General features: G+C 31.3%; 4 protein-coding genes across 8 annotated transcripts; 2 read left to right on the top strand and 2 right to left on the bottom strand.

Annotated features, from left to right (window-relative positions):
- The first annotated feature begins 733 nt into the window (after positions 1 to 733).
- Positions 734 to 7,152, top strand: LOC148233915 (xylulose kinase-like). Of its 3 annotated transcripts, none has more exons than XM_088188646.1 (9): positions 734 to 931; positions 3,050 to 3,132; positions 3,193 to 3,340; positions 3,404 to 3,583; positions 3,646 to 3,879; positions 3,945 to 4,101; positions 5,759 to 6,019; positions 6,123 to 6,397; positions 6,751 to 7,152. In XM_088188646.1, the coding sequence occupies exons 1-9, from the start codon at positions 734 to 736 to the stop codon at positions 6,973 to 6,975; spliced, it is 1,761 nt and encodes a 586-aa protein (XP_088044772.1). In that variant the 3' UTR covers positions 6,976 to 7,152. The 3 variants fall into 3 exon arrangements, with proteins under 3 accessions (XP_088044772.1, XP_088044775.1, XP_088044773.1); XM_088188649.1 differs by lacking the exon at positions 734 to 931 and adding an exon at positions 2,069 to 2,210 and having other exon boundaries at positions 6,751 to 7,115; XM_088188647.1 differs by lacking the exon at positions 734 to 931 and adding an exon at positions 2,815 to 2,941.
- Positions 7,153 to 7,876: 724 nt separating this feature from the next.
- LOC148233916 (AP-1 complex subunit sigma-2-like) lies at positions 7,877 to 9,405 on the bottom strand. Its single transcript, XM_088188651.1, has 5 exons — positions 9,287 to 9,405; positions 8,886 to 9,064; positions 8,302 to 8,410; positions 8,099 to 8,236; positions 7,877 to 8,031 (listed from the first exon to the last, which is right to left on the bottom strand). Exons 1-5 carry the CDS (start codon positions 9,287 to 9,289, stop codon positions 7,987 to 7,989), a joined length of 474 nt encoding a protein of 157 aa, XP_088044777.1. The 5' UTR covers positions 9,290 to 9,405; the 3' UTR covers positions 7,877 to 7,986.
- Positions 9,406 to 14,241: 4,836 nt separating this feature from the next.
- On the top strand, positions 14,242 to 20,249 carry noi (splicing factor 3a subunit 3 noi). Its single transcript, XM_088189005.1, has 11 exons — positions 14,242 to 14,402; positions 14,503 to 14,550; positions 14,616 to 14,774; positions 14,841 to 14,910; positions 14,987 to 15,078; positions 15,147 to 15,368; positions 15,440 to 15,600; positions 15,676 to 15,804; positions 19,300 to 19,486; positions 19,553 to 19,754; positions 19,819 to 20,249. Exons 1-11 carry the CDS (start codon positions 14,307 to 14,309, stop codon positions 19,950 to 19,952), a joined length of 1,500 nt encoding a protein of 499 aa, XP_088045131.1. The 5' UTR covers positions 14,242 to 14,306; the 3' UTR covers positions 19,953 to 20,249.
- A 1,226-nt stretch (positions 20,250 to 21,475) lies between these two features.
- LOC148233918 (uncharacterized) lies at positions 21,476 to 23,149 on the bottom strand. 3 transcript variants are annotated; one of them, XM_088188796.1, is made up of 7 exons: positions 23,025 to 23,149; positions 22,632 to 22,756; positions 22,538 to 22,574; positions 22,389 to 22,471; positions 22,174 to 22,328; positions 21,889 to 22,096; positions 21,476 to 21,815 (listed from the first exon to the last, which is right to left on the bottom strand). In XM_088188796.1, exons 2-7 carry the CDS (start codon positions 22,659 to 22,661, stop codon positions 21,648 to 21,650), a joined length of 681 nt encoding a protein of 226 aa, XP_088044922.1. In that variant the 5' UTR covers positions 22,662 to 22,756; positions 23,025 to 23,149; the 3' UTR covers positions 21,476 to 21,647. The 3 variants fall into 3 exon arrangements, 2 of the variants coding, with proteins under 2 accessions (XP_088044922.1, XP_088044923.1); XM_088188797.1 differs by lacking the exon at positions 23,025 to 23,149 and adding an exon at positions 22,896 to 23,013 and having other exon boundaries at positions 21,802 to 22,096; XR_015810249.1 differs by having other exon boundaries at positions 21,802 to 22,096; positions 22,405 to 22,471; positions 22,538 to 22,756.
- Positions 23,150 to 23,168: the final 19 nt, after the last annotated feature.

A 23,168-nucleotide genomic window follows, 5' to 3' on the forward strand; every position in this document is an offset into this window, starting at 1 on the left:
GTGACAATTTATTATATTTTTTAAAAGTAATTTTAATTGCTTAATATTTAACATTAGATGTAAAGAACTTAATTAACGCTTTAATTGTATGTATCACATCGCCAACATCCGCTGGTGCTGAGAGATAATTTTCTAAATTTAATTTAATTAAAAACTATTTATGTACAACCAGACACGTACTTTGGGGAGGCAGGCACATAGATATTACACTTTGTTTTAAAAATATCACACTTACTACGGACTTATGATATGATAATATTGGTGAAAGCGTATATAAATCGAATTTTGGTCAATAGGAGGGATTAAAAACAATTATCACTTCTCAGAAGCCAAAACTTCCCGTAAAAAGTAATTAAATCGTGCCACTGCGAAGGCACGATTAATTATGCTTCATTCGATTCTCACTTATTGTAATATTGTTATAAAAAGTCTTAACATGAAGACTAAGTAACTGAGCGTTTCCACTGCGGTGGCTACGGCGCGATTTTATTACTTTAAAAACGACCACTGACTTTCAGTGCTTTTTAAAAATCCGACCTGATAAATATCGTAGTTGCCTGGACGAAATACAAGATCTCCGAACGCTCGGCATCAGCGACTGGCGCTGCGTGGCGCTGCATAGCGCTATGATAATGATGATTATCTTTATTTTAAACAACTGGTTTTAAAATATTAATATTCCTTGTAAAATAAATTATAACTTTTTAATAAAATAAATGAATCGTAAAATACCATGCTATGTGGAAGTGAACGCGATTTACAAACAACATTCGGCAAAACATTGTTATCTGGTATATTGAGGAGGCGTTTGACATTCAAGTATATACTGGTGAAGAGCAGTCGCGCGTCAGCCTTGCCGCCAGCTGTTGTCGGCATGTCGGCCTCTCGCACCGACAACACGTATTTGGGGTTCGACTGGAGTACGCAAACTGTAACTCAGCTTACTTTCTACTACAATTAATTAACGCACCAAATTTTGCCACTCTCGGTATAATCATACCATTTTTTCATAATTACATAATTGCCAAAAATATGACACATAATGAACACATGACACTAAACTTTCAATGACATTTCAACTCTTTTTATACACACGTAATAATAATAATCAGTAGTCAACAAAACAAAAACTCTTTATCCACATTTCATCTCTTTTTACGCGCGTAATAATAATAATAATAATAATCATCATTCAAAACAACACAATTGACTATAAATATAATCATTTGATAATAATGTTATAATAATTGTTATTTTGCCGCTTGAAATTATTTATTTTAAAATATAACTACAATTTTACATTTAAATTAAGTTATACATGATAGTATTTTATTTGTTTATTGTTTTTGTGGTATACTTTTTCCGGTGTGAAAATAACATTGCGTATTATAAAACTTTTTAAGATTAGTATAAAAATGTGTATTGTAAATTATTTTTATGACTTACTGGTGTTTTTTTTATTTTATTTTTTATATTATAGTTTGTAGCAAGCCTTTTTAAATAAAGCTCTAAAATGTGTTTATCAAATATTCAACGCTCAGTTTCCATTCTATACACTAACCTGTTCACTTTGGAAATGCGCTAGCAAAGGAATTATAACTAGTTAGTGATATATGTACTGTCTTCTTTATTTACACCAAAGCGATACGATACTCCAGGTCTAATATAATTCATGAGCATTCAGAGAAGATAGCACTATTATTACTACCAAAAGCAAAAAATTAAGGTTGTTCTTAATAAACAAGTGTTTATTATAGTTATAGTCGTCATACTTACAAACCATATATTATTAGCAATTTTCGTCGCTTTTACAAGAAAAACGAAAATAGATCTCATCTTTATCATATAGACTCGTATCCAGTGGCGGTTCATCCATATGGGCTGTGGAACTGCAGCCCTCCCAGTGTATAATGAATATTATTTTTTTTTAATTTGTAAGTAAAATATCTTATATAATACATATTTTAGTTTTATTAAGAATATTTTGTTCAATCTTTCAACTTTTATTGCTGCAGCCTCTCCGCTAAAAATTCTTACGGACCACCACTGCCCGTATCGTACAATATATCATGCTTGATTAATTTATTCAGTTTCCTGATAACAGTCAAATCGACTGAAGCGGTACACGCAGTCTAACTCTCCAAGCTGATTTAAAAAAATATATCACAACAGTACTGTTCCACCACTGGCAGTATATTGCATCATTGTGCGTAAGTACACTCATTAAAAGGTACAATTATTGCTACCGCATCGGTCTGTGAACTCCTTAAGACCATAAGCACTCGAGGCTATGTCGTACATTCGTTGTTTAGGGAAACAATATAGCTTCTACATTTCAGTTATGAGCCTATTGAGTGTAGCAGCTAATCGGGATCAAATGTTTTTTCCAAATCTAGCATTAAACTACTCTTTTTCATATTAAAATTATCATTGAATGATTTTCGCAGAAGTTGAATTGTTCGTGGCTATAAATTCTAAATATTTTTTCCTGTAAAATTTAAGATGCTAGAGAATGAATCGAGATTATTTTTAATGGCGTCGAAACCAGGCTATTCTAGAAAAAAGATGACTAGAATAATGTTTATGGCTTGTGTATATTAAACTTTTTCTCAAATTATAACAGCAAAAGATCGGCATTATTACTTCTCATGAACTCAAACAGAAATCTGCCCATTTAGCGATGCACATGGACAGAAGATTGACATGGAAAAAACACATATAGACTAAATGCAAAAAAGTGGGATGTAGAACTAAGATATAGAACAAAAGTATAGATCAAAGATAAGATATAGAACTCGCCAAATGTCGAAAAAAACACAGATTGCAAATTAAAAAGTGCCAAATACAAGTACGATTCACCTCCATCCTGAGGGCTATTTTTTCTTCGAATTTGTGCATGCAACGAACTGAAAAATGTTTCCTAATTTATAGAAAAAATTACGTAAATAAACACATATTTATTACACTACTCAACTTTTATAATATGTAATAGTTAATATTTTAATGATGCTTACAAATGTAATCATATGTTTCATTTTTTTAATAATAGTTGAAGGCAATTATAGTCGGAGACGACTTACAGATATTACATGAAGCAAAGGTCGAATACGACAATGATCTTCCAGAATTTCGGTACTTATTTCATAATTTATAATTAATTTATATTCATCTATAAAAATACCATTTTAATAGCACGCATGGAGGAGTATTGCGAGGCGATCGTTTCGAGATAACAGCGCCACCTCTCATGTGGGTGAAAGCCTTAGATCTAGTCCTCGATAGACTCACAATAGAGGGAGCCGACTTCAGTAAAGTAACGGCATTATCTGGCGGAGCTCAAGTAAATACAATATTACATTTTCACAACGAAAAATAGTGATGTTCACATAGATTATTTTTAAAGCAACATGGATCTGTTTGGTGGGCGAAGGGATGCAGCGACCTATTAGGTTCTTTAGATAGTGAACGATTTTTACACGAACAGTTTGCTCTAGCGTTTACGCTTCTGGAAAGTCCTATTTGGATGGATACGAGCACAAGAAAATGGTGTCAAAAACTAGAAGATGCTGTTGGGGGTCCTGAGGTATATAAACATATATGAGTTCATAAGATTCCTTCGATTCAAACTATACTTATTATAAACAGGAATTAGCTAATATCACCGGATCGAGAGCATACGAACGATTCACAGGTCCACAAATAGCAAAGATATTCGAGACAAAGCCAAGACTGTATGAAAGTACAGAACGGATATCTTTAGTGAGCTCGTTTGCTTGCTCATTATTTGCTGGAAAAATTGTACCAATCGATTGGGCTGACGCATCTGGCATGAATTTATTTAATATTAGGAACAAGAAATGGAACATGTCTTGCCTTGAGGTTAAAATTAATAATGCATTTAAAAAAATATTTTAATAATAATTAATATGCTTGTATGTTTATAGGCTTGTGCTGATAAAACTTTAATAGACAAATTAGGAGAACCCATTCCATCTCAAAAGTGTATTGGGAATGTATCATCATATTTTGTACAACGATTCGGCTTCAATCCTACTTGCCAGGTTATTGCATTCACTGGAGATAACCCATCAACAGTTGCAGGTAAATTTTATTTTAAAAAATAACAGCCATGGCAAAATAGTAGAACACTTTAATAAATGTGTTATATCTTTATAATTTAAGAAGATATAAAGTGAAAAACGATTAAGGTCTTTTAAATAATTGATTTCATTTCAATTACAGCTACAAACCTCTTTGCTTCTATAATTTACAGATATACAAAGATAATTTCCTTTTTCTCTGCTAAATTATTATAACAGACAACTTTCTTTAAAATAGAACACATGTGTTTTTAGATTTAGATCTGGTTACTATACAAGCAAATCTATAATCATTAATCCTTCGATATTAACGAACCCTGATTTGTCTTGATGAAATTGATCGGTCATATGACTCTTGACTTTGAGAATATTTTCCAAAACAAATAGATTTCAACATTGAGTTGTATGTGCTACTCATTCATGCGATCCTCGTACATGAACATGATTCTTACCTCTGACACCTTGATGCAACTTCACGTTATGTATGACACAATCAAAGTGATATAATTATCTGTTCGATACACAATTTCAAATATTTTATATTGTAATTGAACTATTTTAAAATTGATATAGAGCTTTATAATCTCAAAGTCCCACATACTCGACCCTTACGCTCACCCATTTATGCAGAAATTTTCCCAGCCACATCTGACTTCTTTCAGAAGTTGAAAAAGAACTGCCATGCAACACGCTATCTTCCTAGACATTGTTGTTATTCGTTTTCTTCCTGTTTTTAGTCTGGACTCACCATATTCATGGAACTATTTTTACGTATTAAACAGGGCTGTGTAGTCGTTTAAAATTTTACCAACTCAGATTTATCTTAGGGTCCGACTTTGATTTTAACAATTTTAATAAGTGAAGCGGTCGTGTTTACGCTTCTATTCGTAGTTATTTGACGATTTGTGGTAGGACGTTTCAGGCAGGCGTCTCGGAAGTCTTCCCTGGCGTATGGTGGACTTTGGTGAGGCTGCTTGCTCCCATGCCGATGGCAAGAGTGATGTGTTCTTGTATGGAAACTCCAACCCCTTATATACCTAGTAGACTTCCGTCAATATTATTGCGCAATATCGTCCTGCTTCCCATGGTTTTTGGTCCTCACGCAAGTGTAATATTTTCTCACGATATCGTCTCCCTTGCAAGGTGCAATATTCATCATCCTGGATTTTATTATAAAATAATCCGTGATGTATTAAAAGTAAGATGTCGTTTCCCTTTTTGCGTGGGATTGTCGGTTTCAGACTAGTTTGTTTATTTTTAATCCAGGAAGACGTAAAATGTTATTGCTCTGTATGCAAATTCCCCTAATTTTTGGTCGCACTTGATTAGCAGATCCGTGTGTGGGCGAGGGGTCGATTAGACATGGGAAACTGTTTCATCGCCTTGTCTGAAGAATATTTTAATTAAGACAACTTAAAATAGCGGTTGTTAATTTTTTATATCGCTATTCCAGAAAGCTCCCCTATTTCTTTGTCGCGCTTGATTAGTACATCCGTGTGTTGGCAAGGGGTTGATTAGATATGGGAAACTATTTTATTCCTCGATTCCATATCTAAATGTGACCATAAATATGTGGTCCCCACATTACTAACAAGATTGCACATTGTGTTTGTAAATTGATCTCACATATCATTTTAAAACTGTTTTATATTTAAAAGGCATGCGACTTTCACGCGGTTGGATAGCAGCAAGTCTCGGAACTAGCGATACATTATTATTATCACTACAAGAACCACACACTGTATTAGACGGCCACATACTTTGCAGCTCAATCGACACTTCCATGTATTCAGCATTGATTTGCTTCAGCAATGGATCGCTGGTTCGCGAAGCGACTAGAAACAGGCTTGCCGATAAGTCTTGGGAAACTTTCAATGAAATGCTGGATAGTACGCCGAGGGGAAATTTTGGAAACATGGGTAATAATGAACATTGACTTTATATCAGCGTATAGTTATAATATAAAATATACAGTAGAGCTAATAATAAGTACATTGTACTTAAATGTATCATTTTGTCTAGGTCTTTTCTTTGACGTGCCTGAGATTGTACCAAAAGGAGGCGGTGTTGGCAAATGGCTATGGAATCGAAATGGCACAATCTTAAACAAACTTCCACCCGAAGCTGAAATTCGAGCTCTGATAGAAGGACAATTTGTAGCGAGAAGAGCTCATTCAGAAGACATGGGCTTTGTGATTGATAAAGACACAAAAATATTAGCAACTGGTGGAGCGTCCAAAAATAAATCGATATTACAAGTACTCTCAGATGTGTTCAACTCTCCTGTATATACACAGGTACATATGTATATTATTAGATGTAATTAGAAGTAATTTTAGATAAAAAAAATTATTAAATTCAACCATTAAAGCCAAATGTCAGAATATAAAATAAACTTTCTTGCTCTTAATTATATATGTGACACCCTTAAAAAAATTCAGTTAACATGTTTTCCACTTGCTAATTCTACATCTTTTATCATTTTTCGAGTAATGTCTCGAAAAAAACAAAGCTCGCTCGTCTTAATCCTACATCCTGCTTATCTCAAACTGATACAATATGTAACAATCAGATTATTTCCATGCTAAAACGTTTCTATATACTTAGTACCCAAAGCCGTTTCTTTTTTTCACATTTGTTTATATTTTAGGATTGTGCAGACGCAGCCTTGTTAGGATCAGCTTATCGTGCAAAACACGGATTCATGGAAGAAAAAATGCCTCCAGAAGAAAAACCCACTTTTGACGACGTTGCCAACATTGTATCTTCGCCAGTATTGATCTGCACACCATACGGTGATGCCGACCAAGTATACAAACCAATGCTAAAGCAATATAGAACCTTCATCGCAAAGGTTTTACAAAATAACTCATAACTTGATAAAAATATTACGACTTCCTCAAATGAATAAAATTCTAACTTATTTTATTAATATATAGATAGTATTACATAGATATTATATTTATTTATAAATATTGACATTCCATGTTTTAAAAATAATACAATTAAATTGCATAAATTATTTTATTAATAAAATATTGCATACATACTTAATTTATTTATAAAGTAACTGCATTTAATTAAAGAAACAGTTTTATGTACTTTAAAACAATGCTTGATCGGAGTTTGAGAAATTTTAAATAAAAATAATAATTTATTTAATTAAACACATTCCAAAACTGATTATGTTATCACTTAATAATTAACAATTAACATGCCAGTGCTTTCATAGACATATATTTTTATATACTTGCACAATATTTAAAAAATTAAGTACATTAAAAATGATTACTTGTTTTATTATGTCTTTTATTTATTCATATCACCATCTTATAAATAAAAAGTTTAATCATATAATATTATAATATATATGTACGTTATTATAAACTAATACCATTGATTAATTAATGTAATTGAACAAATTAGATAAATCGTTTCCAAAAATTGTTTAGTTATTAGTTAAAGATGTTGTCTATAAATAATATTCATACTAAATTAATATGAGTAACAATAGTTTAAATAGTATATTGAAATCAAATCTCAATAATTAAATTTACAATAAAAATAATTAAAATACAAAAGTATTGCCCACTAAAAAATATTGTCTTTTTTATACGGAAATGTTTCCCTTTCATGCAAAATTATTTAAGCTACATGCAGATTCATAAAAATATCAACAGTGTTGTAAAATATTGCCTTAAAAATATTATCTTAATAACATAATGTATTATTAAATTGACTTATAATTTCATTTTATTAACAATACTTAAATACCATTTTATTAATCAAGCTCTTTTTTAATACTTATATTACATATCATGTAATTGAATACAATTTTGAATAACAATGTAAAATAATCAAAAATCATATTATTGAAAATTGTCATTTATCCAAGGCCATGATCTTCAAAAAATCCTTGAGGTGTTTCTTCCTAATATTAACAGTAAAGCATAGTGAGTATTTAGGTATGTAATACATAAAATATCATACTGATATACCTCTTGCAGTAAATCTTGAGCAGCGATGGCCTTTAGAACGTTTTTCTTAGACGTTTCCTGTAACTCACCTCCCAATACTAGCTCGTCCAGTATGAAATATGCTTTTTCAAAATTAAATATAATATCTAATTCGCACACCTAAAAAAGCGAATCAAATGATTAAATTTATGTACATGTAAAAATGATGGTGTATATTGACTTACACTTCCAAAATATTTATCGAGTAATTCGACATATCGGTGGATTAATTCTAGTGTTAACAATTCATTATCTTGTTCTTCTACCGCGCAACAAAAATATAACGAAGCATATCTAAAAAGCAATATAATATATTATTTAATAGTTGGGTTAATCGGTAGATTAGTTTTGTGTCTAGCGGTGCTTAAACTCTTATACTTGGCTAATGAAATTGCAGTATTTCGTTCATCTAGATCCTGTTATACATATTTTTTTATTAATGAAATAATCAGAGTTTATGGACTAGATTGTACCAACAATGAAGACGCATAATTGAATTCATGTTTATAATGAAGAATGTACAAATGAATTACTTGGTTCGGGTGAACATCAAATTAAATAAATCGCAGAGGAAAATAAAGATTTTTTTACTTTAAAAACAATAAAACTTATTTTTGCCATATTCAAACACTCGGCTGTCAAGATCAAGATCATAAAAAATACTAGATTAACGAATAATTTGTAATTTTAACTTTTCATGTATAATGCCCGATTCACCACAAGTACACTAATTTATTACTAGTCAATTGGCAATATTTTATAAACAAACCTTTTATAAACCACTTTCACGTCTTTCCACTCCAAAAATGAACACATTTTCGGCTTTCTCGCTAAAACGGTCGTAATAATTTCTCTTGTGATCTTTTTCTTTAATTTATCTGGATGTGCCACGTACCATTTTTGCAAACGAAGTTTACCCTGGCGACTGAAGAGTAACATAAATTGCATCTAAAAAACCACAATGCACATGTTTCAGTATCACGATCGATCGTTAAACATCACAGTAGAATAAATAATAAAAACTCTAATTTGTTAATAATAATCGACAGTTATGCGTTGTATTAATTATGATTTCAACCATCTGGACTATTTGCATTAGGTCAATTTACTAAATGTTAAATATTTAATAAACAACATGCTATAAATAAATAAACACTGTAACACTATTACCATTTTAAGTCTTGTTTCAATTCGATTAATGACAGAATCGAATGTCGCCCTCTAGGCACAACACCGGCATTCCACACGAACGTCAGATAAACGATTGGCCATAAAAGTATATATTTTGCCCATCAACTTTTACACTTCTTAAATATAGTATTACAACTTGTAATAAAAATTACTTTATATAATTTACAATCATTTATTTATTTCTTTACAGTAACACACATTTTTAATTTGAGACACTTCATTAAGCATAACATTTAAATCATTTTTTATTTGATGCGCTGTATTTAATAATTTGTCAACCTCCATATCTATATCAATGTGGCCCTGAAATTAAAAAATAACTCGCAATCATAACCATTTTTTATATAAAAGCATAATACACATTTATTACATATAATAATAGCCTTACTGAATATATCGTAGTTTTCACAAAATCTTCAGATATATCTTTGAATTCGTTAAATACCGACTTGTTATTGTTTCTAGTGAATTTTAAAAATATAAATTTATTATTTGACTTATTAAAAAATCGTGTATGTATTACCTTTTTTCTTGTGGTAAATAAAATCCATCAGTCATTTTAATTAGAACACTTTATATACATATGTATATATCTTTACTCGATTTAATTTATATATGTTGAATGAAAATCAAGAACGAAAATATTTTACGATGAACTACATTCGTCTAGTGCGATTAAAATAAAACGTAAGTAAAATTCTAATTATAACTAACCTACTTGGCTTGACTCTTCGCGAATTTTTCGTAAATGTAATATCAGGGCTGTGAATTTCGAGTCGCCGTCGTAAAAAACACATTAAGACTTCAAAAATAAGAGCTATTTTTTTGATTAAAAAATAAATAAAATAATATTTATACTTGATTAAACACTGTTGTGAAATTATTTTATTTAACTATTTTCATTCAATTATTACATTGAATTGCAAATTACAATGAAGAATTGATTAATTTGTAGCGGGGGGGGGGTGATGGCCACCAATCAGAACTAACCGTTGCACGTGGCAGCTGGTGACAATAGAAACAAGTGATACCAGGGGCCAAAAAATATTTTTTCTATACTACATACTCAACATAATATGTATTATACATAAAGTGATTTAACGCCCGCCCTCCAGGGGCATGTTTTGATGGCAGAAGTCAAAAAACAGGGTGGGTTTATCTGTATTCGCTCGGAAAGATGTTTTGCGTCTTTACAGCCACTGAGTCCACGAGCTCTTGCCACTTAATAAAACACAATAAAAACAAAACAGTTTTTTTGTCACTCACAAATGTTCTTGTTTTTACTATATTGTTAAAAATTAGCCAAATCTTTGGGTTGTGTCAAGTCTTTTGCTTTCCAATATTTTATTTTAAACTTAATAACGAGAAATGTTTTTCCTATAAACTATAGAAATCATGTATAGGTTATAAGTATTGTTTATGGACGTAGTAAAAATAGCTTTAAAATAAATTAAAAAAAAAACAACGATAATATACACAAACAATAATTTAACATAATAAATACAACAAAACAGATTAAGAGGAAACGAGGAAAACAATCACAGTATTGAGCCAGAATAAAGTAGCTCAAAATGATCAGAGTTGTATATAAACGGGCCCACGTTAGCCGGCCCTTCGTGCCGTAGCTGCGGCTCACTTCTAGTAGCTTAGTAATGCACACACGCGCCAAAAAAATGTACTGAATCTGGGGCCAGAGATTACTAGTCCTAGTGACAGCAATACACGTTACATATGCCACGCCGCTCCGGGCACGATGTTCTCGCATTAAATTATTGTGTCGGAGACTATTTATATTTAAATTTAGATTTCATTATGGCCAAAACTTGGCGGCACTCTGGTAGCACTGACGTGATGGTTTTTTTCTCTCTACTGGCAATCTTCGGCGCGTTCGGTACGGGCGCCGACGTGCCTCATATGCTTACAAACATGTAAACCTTAAATCTTCAATAAAATACTACTTCAGTGGCCCAATCTGTGTCTAATTGCCACCCGCCACCATCCCGTCGTCAAATTGCATTTAAGTAAATAATAATTGATTAAAAGATGACTGTCAATCAACCTTTTTTTTAGTGAGTTAATTTAAACACATTTTTTTAGTATACTTCTGGGAGTAAATTAATTGTACGTATTTTTCCATAATTATTTTTTTGTAATTTATTTATTAGTATTTATATTACATTTATAGTAAATTATGAAAAACATTAGTGTTTCCCAACGTTTAATTGTTTTGATTGATTTTACCACTTTTTTGTATTAGTGTGTGTTAATAATTTATTTTAACATTTTACTAATGTTTTAACTATTTGCTAATAGCACAGCTACCGATCTTTGCGTAATATAGCACCTTATAGGCCATTTTATAGCACGTGTTAACGTACTATCGCTCTTTGTCGTTCTAAATAAATGCTTATTAACAATAGATATTCTAAACTGACAACTGATTTTCAATCTCTCGTTACTCTTATTTCTTATTTGTTCTCGTTTTTTTAATATCGTAGGTTTTGCTTTGAAATTTTTACTGTAAAATTCTTTGTTTTAAAAAACTTTTCATTGAATAATTGGCCATAAATAAATTTTAAGCTATTCGCATTAGAAATATTTGATCAAATGTTATTAAAATACGCGTATTTTTTTTAATTTGATTTTTTTTGTTATTGCTAGCAAATAAAATAAACACGTATTTTTGGGTTAATTTTTAAACTTATTTATATTATTTTAATAAAATAAATTAATGAACGATTATTGTGGTCAGATTTTGCAGTCACTATAATGGAATTTTGTTTTTTTTTATTTGGTAATATTCTCTGAAAACCGTTATTCTTATTTTTATCTGAAATGAGGAATTAATTACTAAAATCGTATTATGGTATTTATAAGGATGTAGAAGAATGAAATAAATGCTGTTGTTTTGATTTGCACTTTACAGAGTAAATGCAGCATGGTTTCTGTGAAGGGATGTTTTGAGAGGTCAGCAATGAAAGCAATGGAATTATTTAACTTTATTAAGAGAATTATAGTCGGTCTACAGAATATATGATTTAATGTAGTCTGTGTCGTAAGTGACAATAATTCTATAAATCGTAAAGCGATGTCTTATTTTGCTTCACCTCCTCAAGTCAGTATAGTTTACAAACATCCTTGCAAAGATAATGCACCTTTGTTTTATATTTTAGATTCTGTTTACGTATTGAAATGTATACGAAATAATTGGATTAATCAGAAGAAAAAAATCAAAAGAAAGAAGTGATGAAAGGAAAAAATGATAAAAAGTATGGCTCCGAAGGACGATCTGTACCTGTTCTTTATTTCTATGTATGAGCAGACAAAAAATACATTCTACATCTCAGCACATTTTAAAAAGAAATGTATTTATCATTGCGTCACAAGAGGAAGCAAGCCTACTAAATACTGCTGAACATACATTTCATCCAAGAATTGGTACAAGCGAGAACAGCAATCACCCGAGGACAAATAATTGGTTCTGTTGATCACATGTGAATTCTCCTGTTTCAACTAACTCTTCAGGGGAACCTGGAGAGATGACGTCTTCATATAAAAGTAATTTAGAAATTACCAACCTCATCTCTTTCGCTAACAATTTTTCATAATAATAATTTGTTATACACTTTTTTCTGTTTCCATATTTTTATTGTAAATATATTATCACTTTTTGTACGTACTTCGTTAAAAAATTTGATAATATTAATAATTATTTGTTTTATACTTTTTCTTTATTTCTATGTCTATTTTCTTATCAGCTTTTTCTTGGAAACATAAAATAAAATAAAAAAACTTACCTCAAAAATACTGGCAGTTTTTTTTTTGTTCCAATTGATTTTTGGACATTGGATTTAAAGGAGTAAATATTAGGATGAATCATGCTATGAACTTCTAAAAACTCCCCTCGATTCAGGCGGAAATAGTTTAAAATCGTTCATTTCAGATTCTCTTGTCAATGCAAATTCCCCGTGAGTTCATTTTTTCTTGTACTCACTTTTCCACCACTTTACCTTCTTAACTTCTGATAGAGTAATAATAATGTTTCTAACTTGGAATCCGAATCAGAATCAGAGCTCAAATCAAGTTATTCTGACATGTTTTTAGTCACTCTATTTAGTCAGACGACGAAAAAATGCGTTGCAGACAGGGCCGGCCCTAGGTTATTTGGCGCCCCAGGCAAAAACTAAATTTGCACCCCCTCCCCCTCTAATAATACTTTAATAACTCATTACATGAGCGCAAAAATATAATTCAAATTAAATTAATTTAATATTATATTTGACACCATATTCTTTTTTGCGATTGTGGGTATTTAAGAATTTGTAGTTTTATTTTCGTCGCGATTTTTTACGCGTGAAATAATCTAAAGAGTGCACAGTAGTGTAAACAAAAAATAATAGCAAATTATATTCTTTAACAATATTGTTTGATTATTTTAAGTGAATATTACGCCTTTATTTGGTATCACGGTGCCCCACAAAATCTAGCGCCCCAGGCGATCGCCTGTACTGCCTGCCCCTCGGGCTGGCCCTGGTTGCAGATTTATATATTAAAATTGTCTCAGTGTGGAAGCATGACCCTGCTTGTCATTCGCTTGTATAGTGTCGCGCGCGTGCACGTGTGTGTAGGTGTGAACACTAACCAATTAATTTAAGTGCATAATAAGTTTTGTTTACTTCATATTACCAACAAATGTTTGTTTATTGATATAATTAGAATGTTTAAATCATGTTAATCATACATATATAATTTTAAAATATAAAAATTGAGTATTTTGGCTGTAATGATGTGTTAAACAGAGTAAGTAGCCAAAAAATTATATCGCTAAAAACGCATGGCGTACAGCGAGTAATTAAGAATTTACCGGTCGGCGGTCTAAGGGTTAAATAAAAAAAAATGTTTTTCATTGAACACGTATATGGACAAAATAAACTGTGTTTAGACCTTCGGAGCTAAATTGTCAGTTGTCGCTGAGCGTTTTCGAGACGCTTTTGGTATAATGGAAACAATATTAGAACAACAACGTCGCTATCATGAAGAACGCGAAAGACTTATGGACGCCATGGTTAAAGAAATCATGCACAAAAAGAACGGGGTCAGTACAACATTTTATTTCTATGTAAAACTTGTCAAGTAGATTTATAGGTTAGGTGTTCAAAGGCTATGTAAATATGTTTATTCTTATAACGTTTTAGCATCGAGAGACGATAAACTCGGATCACAGATTAAAAATGTTGATGGACGTGAGTCTTTTCATCTAAGATTATAATGTTTATGTGTATAAAAATTAATTTCATTCCGATTTCAGCAATACACTGAGAGTACCATACATTTAAAAGAATTTTACGAGGATAAGGATGGATTGCGAAAAGAAGAAGTGTCAGCGTTGTCCGGTCCGAATGAATTCCAAGAATTTTATAACAGACTCAAACAAATTAAGGAATTTTACCGCAAGCATCCTGATGAAGTACTAATAAATGATTTAAATAAATATATTTATCTTAAATGTTGCTAAATAATGTGTCAATTTCAGATAACAGTACCAATGTCCGTTGAGTTTGAAGAATTGGCAAAACTTCGTGATAATCCCAGCGATGAAACGAGTATATAATCTGATTGCTGATAAATAAATTACAATAATATTTTAGATTGTATTTAATTATATGTTTTGTTTTACAGATATGGTAGACTTTTCAGATGAAGAAGGGTACGGTAAATATCTCGATTTACACGAATGCTATGAGAAATATATTAACTTGAAAGGAATCGAAGTGAGACATTGCTCGTTTGAAATTAGAATTATTTTGTATTGTATTTTAAAATGAGTTTAAAATTACAGAAAGTCGATTATGTAACGTACATCGGTCTGTTCGATCACTTGTTTGACATTCCAAGAGAGAGAAAGAACGGAGAATACCGTAACTATATTCGTTCTCTTCTACAATATTTAAAAGATTTTGTAGGAAGAGTGAGACCTTTGTTAGATCCCGCACAAGAGATGGCTCAAGCTCATCATGAATTTTTGAAGCAGTGGGAAAGTGGAACTTTTCCTGGTTGGCCTGTAAGTCAATATATCTGCTAATATATTTATTAAGAAACAAAATTAGACACTTATCTATATAAATATTTTAGAAAGAAACTGGCGGTGCATTGTCTAATGTTGGTGCGCATTTAGATTTATCTGCGTTTTCCTCTTGGGAAGAATTGGCATCTTTGGGATTGGATCGTCTCAAATCAGCGCTTATGGCATTGGGTTTGAAATGCGGAGGCACCCTCGAAGAACGAGCTCAAAGGTGTACAAATCTTATATTCCAAATTTTTTCTTTGATCAATGTTTCATTGAAAATTAATAACATTCGCTGTATTAGATTATTCAGTACAAAAGGACAAGCCGCATTGGATAGATCTCTTGTAGCGAAAAAAGCTTCAAATAGAGGGAAAGCTTCCACTCAACATCGCCATAAAGATATAGCTGCAATTGAAGCTCAAATTTACAGGTATGAAATATTAAAATACTTGCCTCAGTTTAATACTGTATAAATACTACGTTACCTCATTTTTATAATAATTCCGTGTGCGCACACATTAACCCTTCAGGCTCGTTGCCTGAAACAGATTTTCAGTCCCAGGGACGTTTACTTTTTTTGATAGAGATAAAGGTAAAATTGATATTAATATTTGGTATTAGGTTTTATAGCATAATTTTGATCAATTAATACTTTGAGAATCACTGTAATAAATGTTGTTTTTTTTGTTTTGAAAACATTTTTGTTGATATTCTGGGCAGAAATGATTTTCCTTTCCAGTGGTTGGTTTTTTATTTAAATCGTAATAAATTATTTAATTTCAATAAAAAATTATATCAACTTTCAAAATAAATGTCTTTCTGTTAGTCTATTAACCTTTTAGCTGCCCAGACTTTTTTCGCAAGTATATGTCCCACGCCCAACATTTTAAATGTCTAAAAATAGGGTAAAAAAAATTTTTTTTAATGTAAAACATGCTATTACTTACATAATAACAGCTTTTGGATTTTTTATGCCTAAAAAACGCCGGAAATCGGGAAGTAAACGTCGAGTCAAAAGTGTTGCCTGCGTGCAACAAACAAATTCCACACACATAATTTACCGCCACTGATTTTTTACTATTTATATTTTTTCACTTTTTCGAACTAAGTTATAATTTTTTTTTTTGTTTATATTAATATAATATCGTTCTTTGTTGCAAACATATATTGTTTGTTAGTTTCCGAAACAATCAAGTTCATGATTTCATCATTCATAATTTTTTTTAAATAATCGGATTGTTCGCAGTTATTTGTATGAAATTGTGATCCAGATTGGCTAGGATCAAATGGATGCATTTGTGGGACAAATGTTTCGTGCTTCCATTCAAAAGTTGGCTGCATATTTACTTAGCTGGTGGAAGAAGTATCATCAGGAGTATCTGATGGAAGGAGTATCAAACTGTCTTCGTTGTCCGGTCCGACAAGCGAATCCAAATCGTCGTTATCGCTTTCGTCTTCAGATTTGGCAGTTATGATATAATAAATATCTTCTGTATCTTCAGAAGCCATTATTATTAAAAAATATATAGAACACAAACACAAAAAACACGAAATTACAATTTTTTTTGTAAATGCACTTTTATTATCGAAAACTGTATTATATATGCACTTTTATTATCGAAAAATGTATTACATATCTGATATTTAAAATATTATAAGATCAACACTAGCACTCTCGAGAACAACAAAATACAAACTAAATACAAAAGAATGCAAGATGCTTACTTTCAACGCAAAAAATAATACAAATGTTCCACAGATGTGGGAGATTTCTTGCAAGCTGGCAACCTCGGGCCGTTATATTTTGTATGGAATCCAAAAGACTTGCCTTTATATCTAAACTGGTGGTTTTTATCTTGGGTTATAATGAAGAATCCTATTGCTAAGAGATGTCAGACCTAAATTAAAAATTAATAAGTCGAAATATACTTTTATATATTTTTTTATTGATATGGGAATATATGCGCCATATGGCGCGCTTGGGCGTGTGGGACATACTCGCGTTCGCGCCATATGGCGTCTATGGCAGCCAAAAGTTTAAATAGATTTTCAGAGGGTGCTCTATGTGTTGGAGTTTCTGTTTTGGAACCATATTTTAAAAATTATCCCTCAACAAGTTGCATTCTGTATGAAAGATGCTTAATTATTTTTTCGGTATTTTCCTTATATACTATCATTGAATTTATAATCTAAGAATTCAGTAACCGCCGGAAAATCTTCATGTACCATTTTTTCATCCTTTTTCTTTCAATGAGGTTTTTCAAAAAATTGTATACTTCATGGCGCTCTTGTTCTTCAACATCAGATTCACTCGATGTACAATATTATCTGAATCTGAATCGCGATCTTTTGATGACTCTAATAGTGGTCTTTACGAAGAAGATGCCATTTTAATTGGGCTTTATAAATAAAAAAAAATATCATAATAAAAATAATGTAACAAATATCGCAAAGTAATCAGGCAAACTACTTAAGATCGCAAATTAGAACGCGAAAGAAGCTCTTATTCTAACAGACTTCACTAACGCACTGTCGAATATAGTATGTATAAAAATCCGAAAAAAAATAATACTTGAAATACCCTAATAAACATCATTCTTTACGGGACTTGAATGTGTCAAAAATTGAAATCCTTTGTGTTTGCCGACAGGTTGGTGTCGTAGTTTTAAAAAAAAAAGATAAATTTTCAAATAAAAAAAATATTTACAACTCAAGCTTCAATCCATTTTGTATAGTAATCAAGTTATTTGAACGAAACTATTGTTCTTATAAGTAGATGATAAAACAGGGCACTGTTGTCATACATCTATATGTGCGGGATTTTTGATGTGTGTGCAGTGCACGTCATTCGTGCTTGAAGGATTTTTTATGCGCGTGCGGTGCACGACATACGTGCCTGAAGGTTTAAACTGCGTGTTTATTTAGCGCTCTAGCCAAATATTTTACTAATATTATATTAACTAAAATAGTTTTAAAAATCAATATCAAAAATTCCGGAGGCACAAAACTTGGGTGAAAAAAAAATTGTTTTAAATTCGGTGTTTATATACACATACTGAATGTTATAAATAGAGAAATTACTATAGTAGTCACAAAGTTAGATGTTTTTGTTTTTAATTTTATCATAATCTGTATCGTTTTTATTTTTTAAATATGTATATGTGGTGATTCAAAACACAAATTTATTTTGTTTTTTGGTTTATTGATCCACAGTTTGACGCTTACTGATTTTATCATTGTGAATATAATAAACAATCATTACGAAACTGTATTTTAAATTTGACATTAAAACGTTAACTAACTTAAAAGTTATGACTTAGGTTCTAATTTTCACAATAAACCCTCCTTCGTGGCTGCATTTTTAGGAATAATGCCCGGTGTGCAATGTGTTAATATGCAGGGACTATAAATTCCATAAAACTGTCATTGTTCTCGCAGAATAATTTTGTACTCAACCGAGGGAGTTATATTTTATCTATTTTTCTCTTCGTTCATTAACTCTTTATTTACTTAGAAACGTTTGGTTGGTTGTTATTATTTGATCTATACATTACAGTCTATGTGTACATTCCGAACATTTTGGCCTTAACTGTATCATCCTAAAACTATTTCTTTAAACAAAGTTTACCAGTGGTGTACAAACTTTAACAAGTGGCATTCACAACTGTCAGTTCAAGACCACCATAATGTCAAATGACAGTTTTAATCAGAATATAATTTCACTAGCACCTGTCAAATAAATTATATTTTCACTAGTAGAAATATTACAAATGCCAGTGAAAACTTATTCAGTGCTTTGGCAAAAACCATTTCTATAGTTATACGTTTATTTTGTATTACTATTTTATTTATACAAAAACCTTGCACCTGTCCAATGCTGTAAGTACTCTAATACCAGATAATTATACTATAACTGCTATTCTAGATATTCAACGTTAGTTTCCGAACAAAGAGCTGCAACAAAAGAGAATGTTCAACGTAAACAGGCACGAACAGCTGGCGAGAGAGGTGACAGTTCGGGCGACGAGAGCGAACCCGAAAGTGATGGAGAAGGTGATGAAGACGAAGTGCTGTGCAATCCGAAGAATCTACCTTTGGGATGGGATGGAAAAGTAATGCATTTTATAAAAAAAATCTGATAACATCCTACTATATTAATAACTCATGTTTTGTTTCAGCCTATACCTTACTGGTTGTATAAATTGCATGGGTTGAATATATCCTATTCTTGCGAGATTTGCGGAAACTATACGTACAAAGGTCCAAAGGCCTTCCAAACGCACTTTGCCGAATGGCGTCACGCGCACGGAATGAGATGTCTCGGCATTCCCAACACTGCTCATTTCGCTAATGTGACTCAAATAGAAGACGCTCTAGCGCGTAAGTAGTCTCAATAGTAGCAATTACCAGCAATTACATTTATAACATGTATATTTATTTACAGTATGGGAAAAACTGAAACAGCAGAAAGAAGGTGAGCGTTGGGTCGCTGAAAATGACGAAGAATACGAAGATTCATTAGGCAACGTCGTGAATCGTAAGACTTTTGAAGATCTTAAACGTCAAGGATTATTATAAATAATATTAAAATACATGCATTGGATTTTGTGTTTCCATTTCACAAATGGGTGCATTTATTTTAAGTAATGTGGATTATTTCTTATAAAACAAAAATGGAATGCGGTCCATATTTAAATGAAATTGATACTTTGATTTTTATACTAGAAATATCTTCTATTTTGATTTGTAGAATGAATTAATACAATGGAGTGTATAAGAAGATTAAATGTTATAGAATGCGTTATTTATATTCACTATTAATATTATATCTCAGAAGCATCATAACCTTGTGCATCAATAAATGTATTTACAATATGTTCTGCAAATTCTAATTTGAGTTACCTTATAAATTCACTATACATTCTAAAAGTGGTTACCTTCGGGGTTATCTAAATATTCTACACTGCTCCTGTTAACTTCACCATTGAGGCTAAAATAATTCGAAAAAAAACTGCCGACACAGACTTGATAACAAACGCCAAAAAGACGATTATTTTTACAAAGACATAAAGCTGATGCATTTGGTCTCTCAGTATTACGAGACCCTTGAGGACAAGAGGTACCCACTGTAAAATCAGAAAACTAGAGGAAGAAGTTCGATGCAATTTATGTCTGATTGAATAGGTGTCCGAAAATGATTTTCGTAAGACTTTTAGACCAGATCGGACATCATGAAGAAAAATCGACTCATCACAATATCTATGATGCTCTACAGATCCACAAGTGTCTACAGTGTGAGTACCACACTAGCTCAGTTAAAAATTGCAAGAACAACATCTTGACACATGCAAAGCACTTAGGTAGGGTTTTGAAACAGAAGGTGATGGCTTTTAAAAAAAAATTAAACTTACTACCCCCAGTCGTATGGAACGTGCAAGAGACTACGTCAAACATTCTAAGCGAAACTGAAGAAATTCTGTACACCATCATATGTGGAAAAAATTATGCTAACTCTTTGCTATGTTTAAGTGGTAATTAAGGAGTGATATATGTATATCCTAGGGGGACACCGTCGACAGAACGACTTATGCAGATCTTCAACATGCGAATAAATCTAGACAACATGGGGGATTCGGTTCTGTAGAAGAGGTGCAACAGGCGATACACTCAGACATAATAAATTATTTCTACAATAGATAACGAAATACTTAAGGTTTTCATTTGACTCGCCTTCATATAAAATTATTAAATTTAAATAAACTTTGTATAAAAAGTCTTATGCCGAATATGGTCGAGGTCGCCGAGACATTAGAGCGGGCAGACCCGAGCTCGACCGAAGTAGCCCCGAATTAACACATTATATTTTCCGTCCTTGCCCAACCATGGCCTACTTCCAGAGAGTGTGGAGGAAGCATTACTTTTTTAGTATTTTTGAAAATCTAAAAAGTATTTTTATTTTTTTGCAGTCAAAGATTGATGAGATCTCAAAAGTTTCCATAGAAACTACAAATTTACTTTTATATTTAATAACTACAAGTTAAATATGTGTCAATTTTATTATATAAAAAAATATTTCTAATAAAATACATTAATTACTACTCACTTAATCTTACATATATTATTATAGTACAAAATTATTTTTTTATATCATACAAAGGATAACCTTTCACATTCTTGAGATACCTAAAAGTATTATTTAATTTATATAGGTATTCGTACATAAAACATCTTAAATTAATTGTATTTAAACTGTTCCCAAATCAAACTACTGTATTACCTTTCTAATTCGTTTTTCGGAGATTTCGACATAAATTTTTTTCTAGCTTTAGCAAAAGCTGACCCATCTTTGTTTGATGGAGATTTGATTTGAAGTAGCGTAGCACTGCGATGTCTAACGTTTCTAGGCGAAAGATACATTCGAGTTGTCTTTGGTCTACTAATCTGTTGATTATTTAATATTCCTTCTTATAAAATGCAATAAAAATTAACAAAACATGTAACTTATTTAGTAGACCTTATCTATTTTACGTAATTTTACTTGTTTTATTTCTTCTAACGATATTTTTGGTATGAGGTTTTGTTTTAAAATATTTACTTTAAGCAGCGACTTATTTTTTGACTTGAAACAGTTTGATATTGGCGTAGAAGGAAACGGTGGTGGTATCGGAGGAGCTAGCACATTTTCTTTATTATTTATATGTGGTGTTTCTCTTGTAAAGTTCCTGCAAAATAATTGATATATACCATATATTGTTAAGTACAACAAAACATTACCTATTTTTATAACACAATAATTTACCTTTTCTCTAAATAATCAATTCTATTATTCATATTCTTCATTTCTGCTTCTAAGATAATAAATTTGTTTTTAATGTTTTCACATGCTTCAGTTTTATCTCTGTTGTGAAGTTCACAATTTGTTTTAAATATTTTATTATACATAACCACAAAAATCTACAAAAAAACATATAAATCAATATATTGTAGAACCGAATAATATAAATACAGCACTACCTTTATTACAACTAACACATTCAAACATAAAAATATATTTTTAATCAAAGTGTCATGACCATTAAATTTGTCCCACACAGCATCTATAATAAAGAACAAAATTATAAACAAAGATTAAATGAATATTGAAGTATTTTTGTAAAACTTACGCAATAAACATGTTTTTTCATTTTGCTCATTGGTATCCTGAAATTGCAATATTAACCACAACGAAATAATAATGATGTAAGTAGATATTCTAACCTGGCGATTCTTGCTCATTATGATTAACATTAATCTCCATTTTTATTATTAACAAAAGTTTTCAAGGTGTTTCTATAATTGCCCAAGTGTTCGCTTCAATGATTGTCATGCTAAATGATTTTTGCCTATAAAATATAAACACTAAAATTATTGTTACATAATAAATTATAATTACAATGATAATTATTAAACTTTTTATATATGTGTGTATACAAAAGTCGCAGTAAATTGGAATGTATGTCGGAGATGGTCATTCTTACTAACATTAATATTTGGAATCAGAAAACTACAGGCAAAACTTATTATCGGTGTTTACAGCAAACACTTTTGTAGTTTAAAAGTGAGAGGTGGGATAACCTTACTTATACTAATATTTGACAGCAATTCTCTCACCATGAACGACCGATTACATGGCAGAAATTTAAGAGCATGTGACGATCGCACGTTTAATGACGTTATTGTGCATGGATTCTTAAAAATAAATACACTAGAGCTTGCTCTTGTATGTATGTTCGTAGAATTTTTCTTCGAATGAAT

The sequence above is a fragment of the Plectrocnemia conspersa genome, unplaced genomic scaffold, assembly GCF_051122295.1.
Source record: "Plectrocnemia conspersa isolate PC_06_02 unplaced genomic scaffold, ASM5112229v1 ptg000007l, whole genome shotgun sequence".
NCBI classification, from domain to species: Eukaryota; Metazoa; Arthropoda; class Insecta; order Trichoptera; family Polycentropodidae; genus Plectrocnemia; species Plectrocnemia conspersa.

Coding starts and splice junctions, on each gene's coding strand:
- LOC148233915 (XM_088188646.1), top strand. CDS start 734: ATGCTATGTGGAAGTGAACGCGATTTACAAACAACATTCGGCAAAACA. Junction 3,133..3,192: donor AATGATCTTCCAGAATTTCG/GTACTTATTTCA, acceptor CCATTTTAATAG/CACGCATGGAGGAGTATTGC. Junction 4,102..5,758: donor TAACCCATCAACAGTTGCAG/GTAAATTTTATT, acceptor TATATTTAAAAG/GCATGCGACTTTCACGCGGT.
- LOC148233918 (XM_088188796.1), bottom strand. CDS start 22,661: ATGTTAATCATAATGAGCAAGAATCGCCAG. Junction 22,472..22,537: donor TGAAAAAACATGTTTATTGC/GTAAGTTTTACA, acceptor TCTTTATTATAG/ATGCTGTGTGGGACAAATTT. Junction 22,097..22,173: donor ATTGATTATTTAGAGAAAAG/GTAAATTATTGT, acceptor ATTATTTTGCAG/GAACTTTACAAGAGAAACAC.
- noi (XM_088189005.1), top strand. CDS start 14,307: ATGGAAACAATATTAGAACAACAACGTCGCTATCATGAAGAACGCGAA. Junction 14,403..14,502: donor TCATGCACAAAAAGAACGGG/GTCAGTACAACA, acceptor ATAACGTTTTAG/CATCGAGAGACGATAAACTC. Junction 15,601..15,675: donor CTCGAAGAACGAGCTCAAAG/GTGTACAAATCT, acceptor TCGCTGTATTAG/ATTATTCAGTACAAAAGGAC.
- LOC148233916 (XM_088188651.1), bottom strand. Junction 8,411..8,885: donor GTGAAAGTGGTTTATAAAAG/GTTTGTTTATAA, acceptor ATTGCTTTTTAG/ATATGCTTCGTTATATTTTT. Junction 8,032..8,098: donor CTCAAGATTTACTGCAAGAG/GTATATCAGTAT, acceptor TGTTAATATTAG/GAAGAAACACCTCAAGGATT.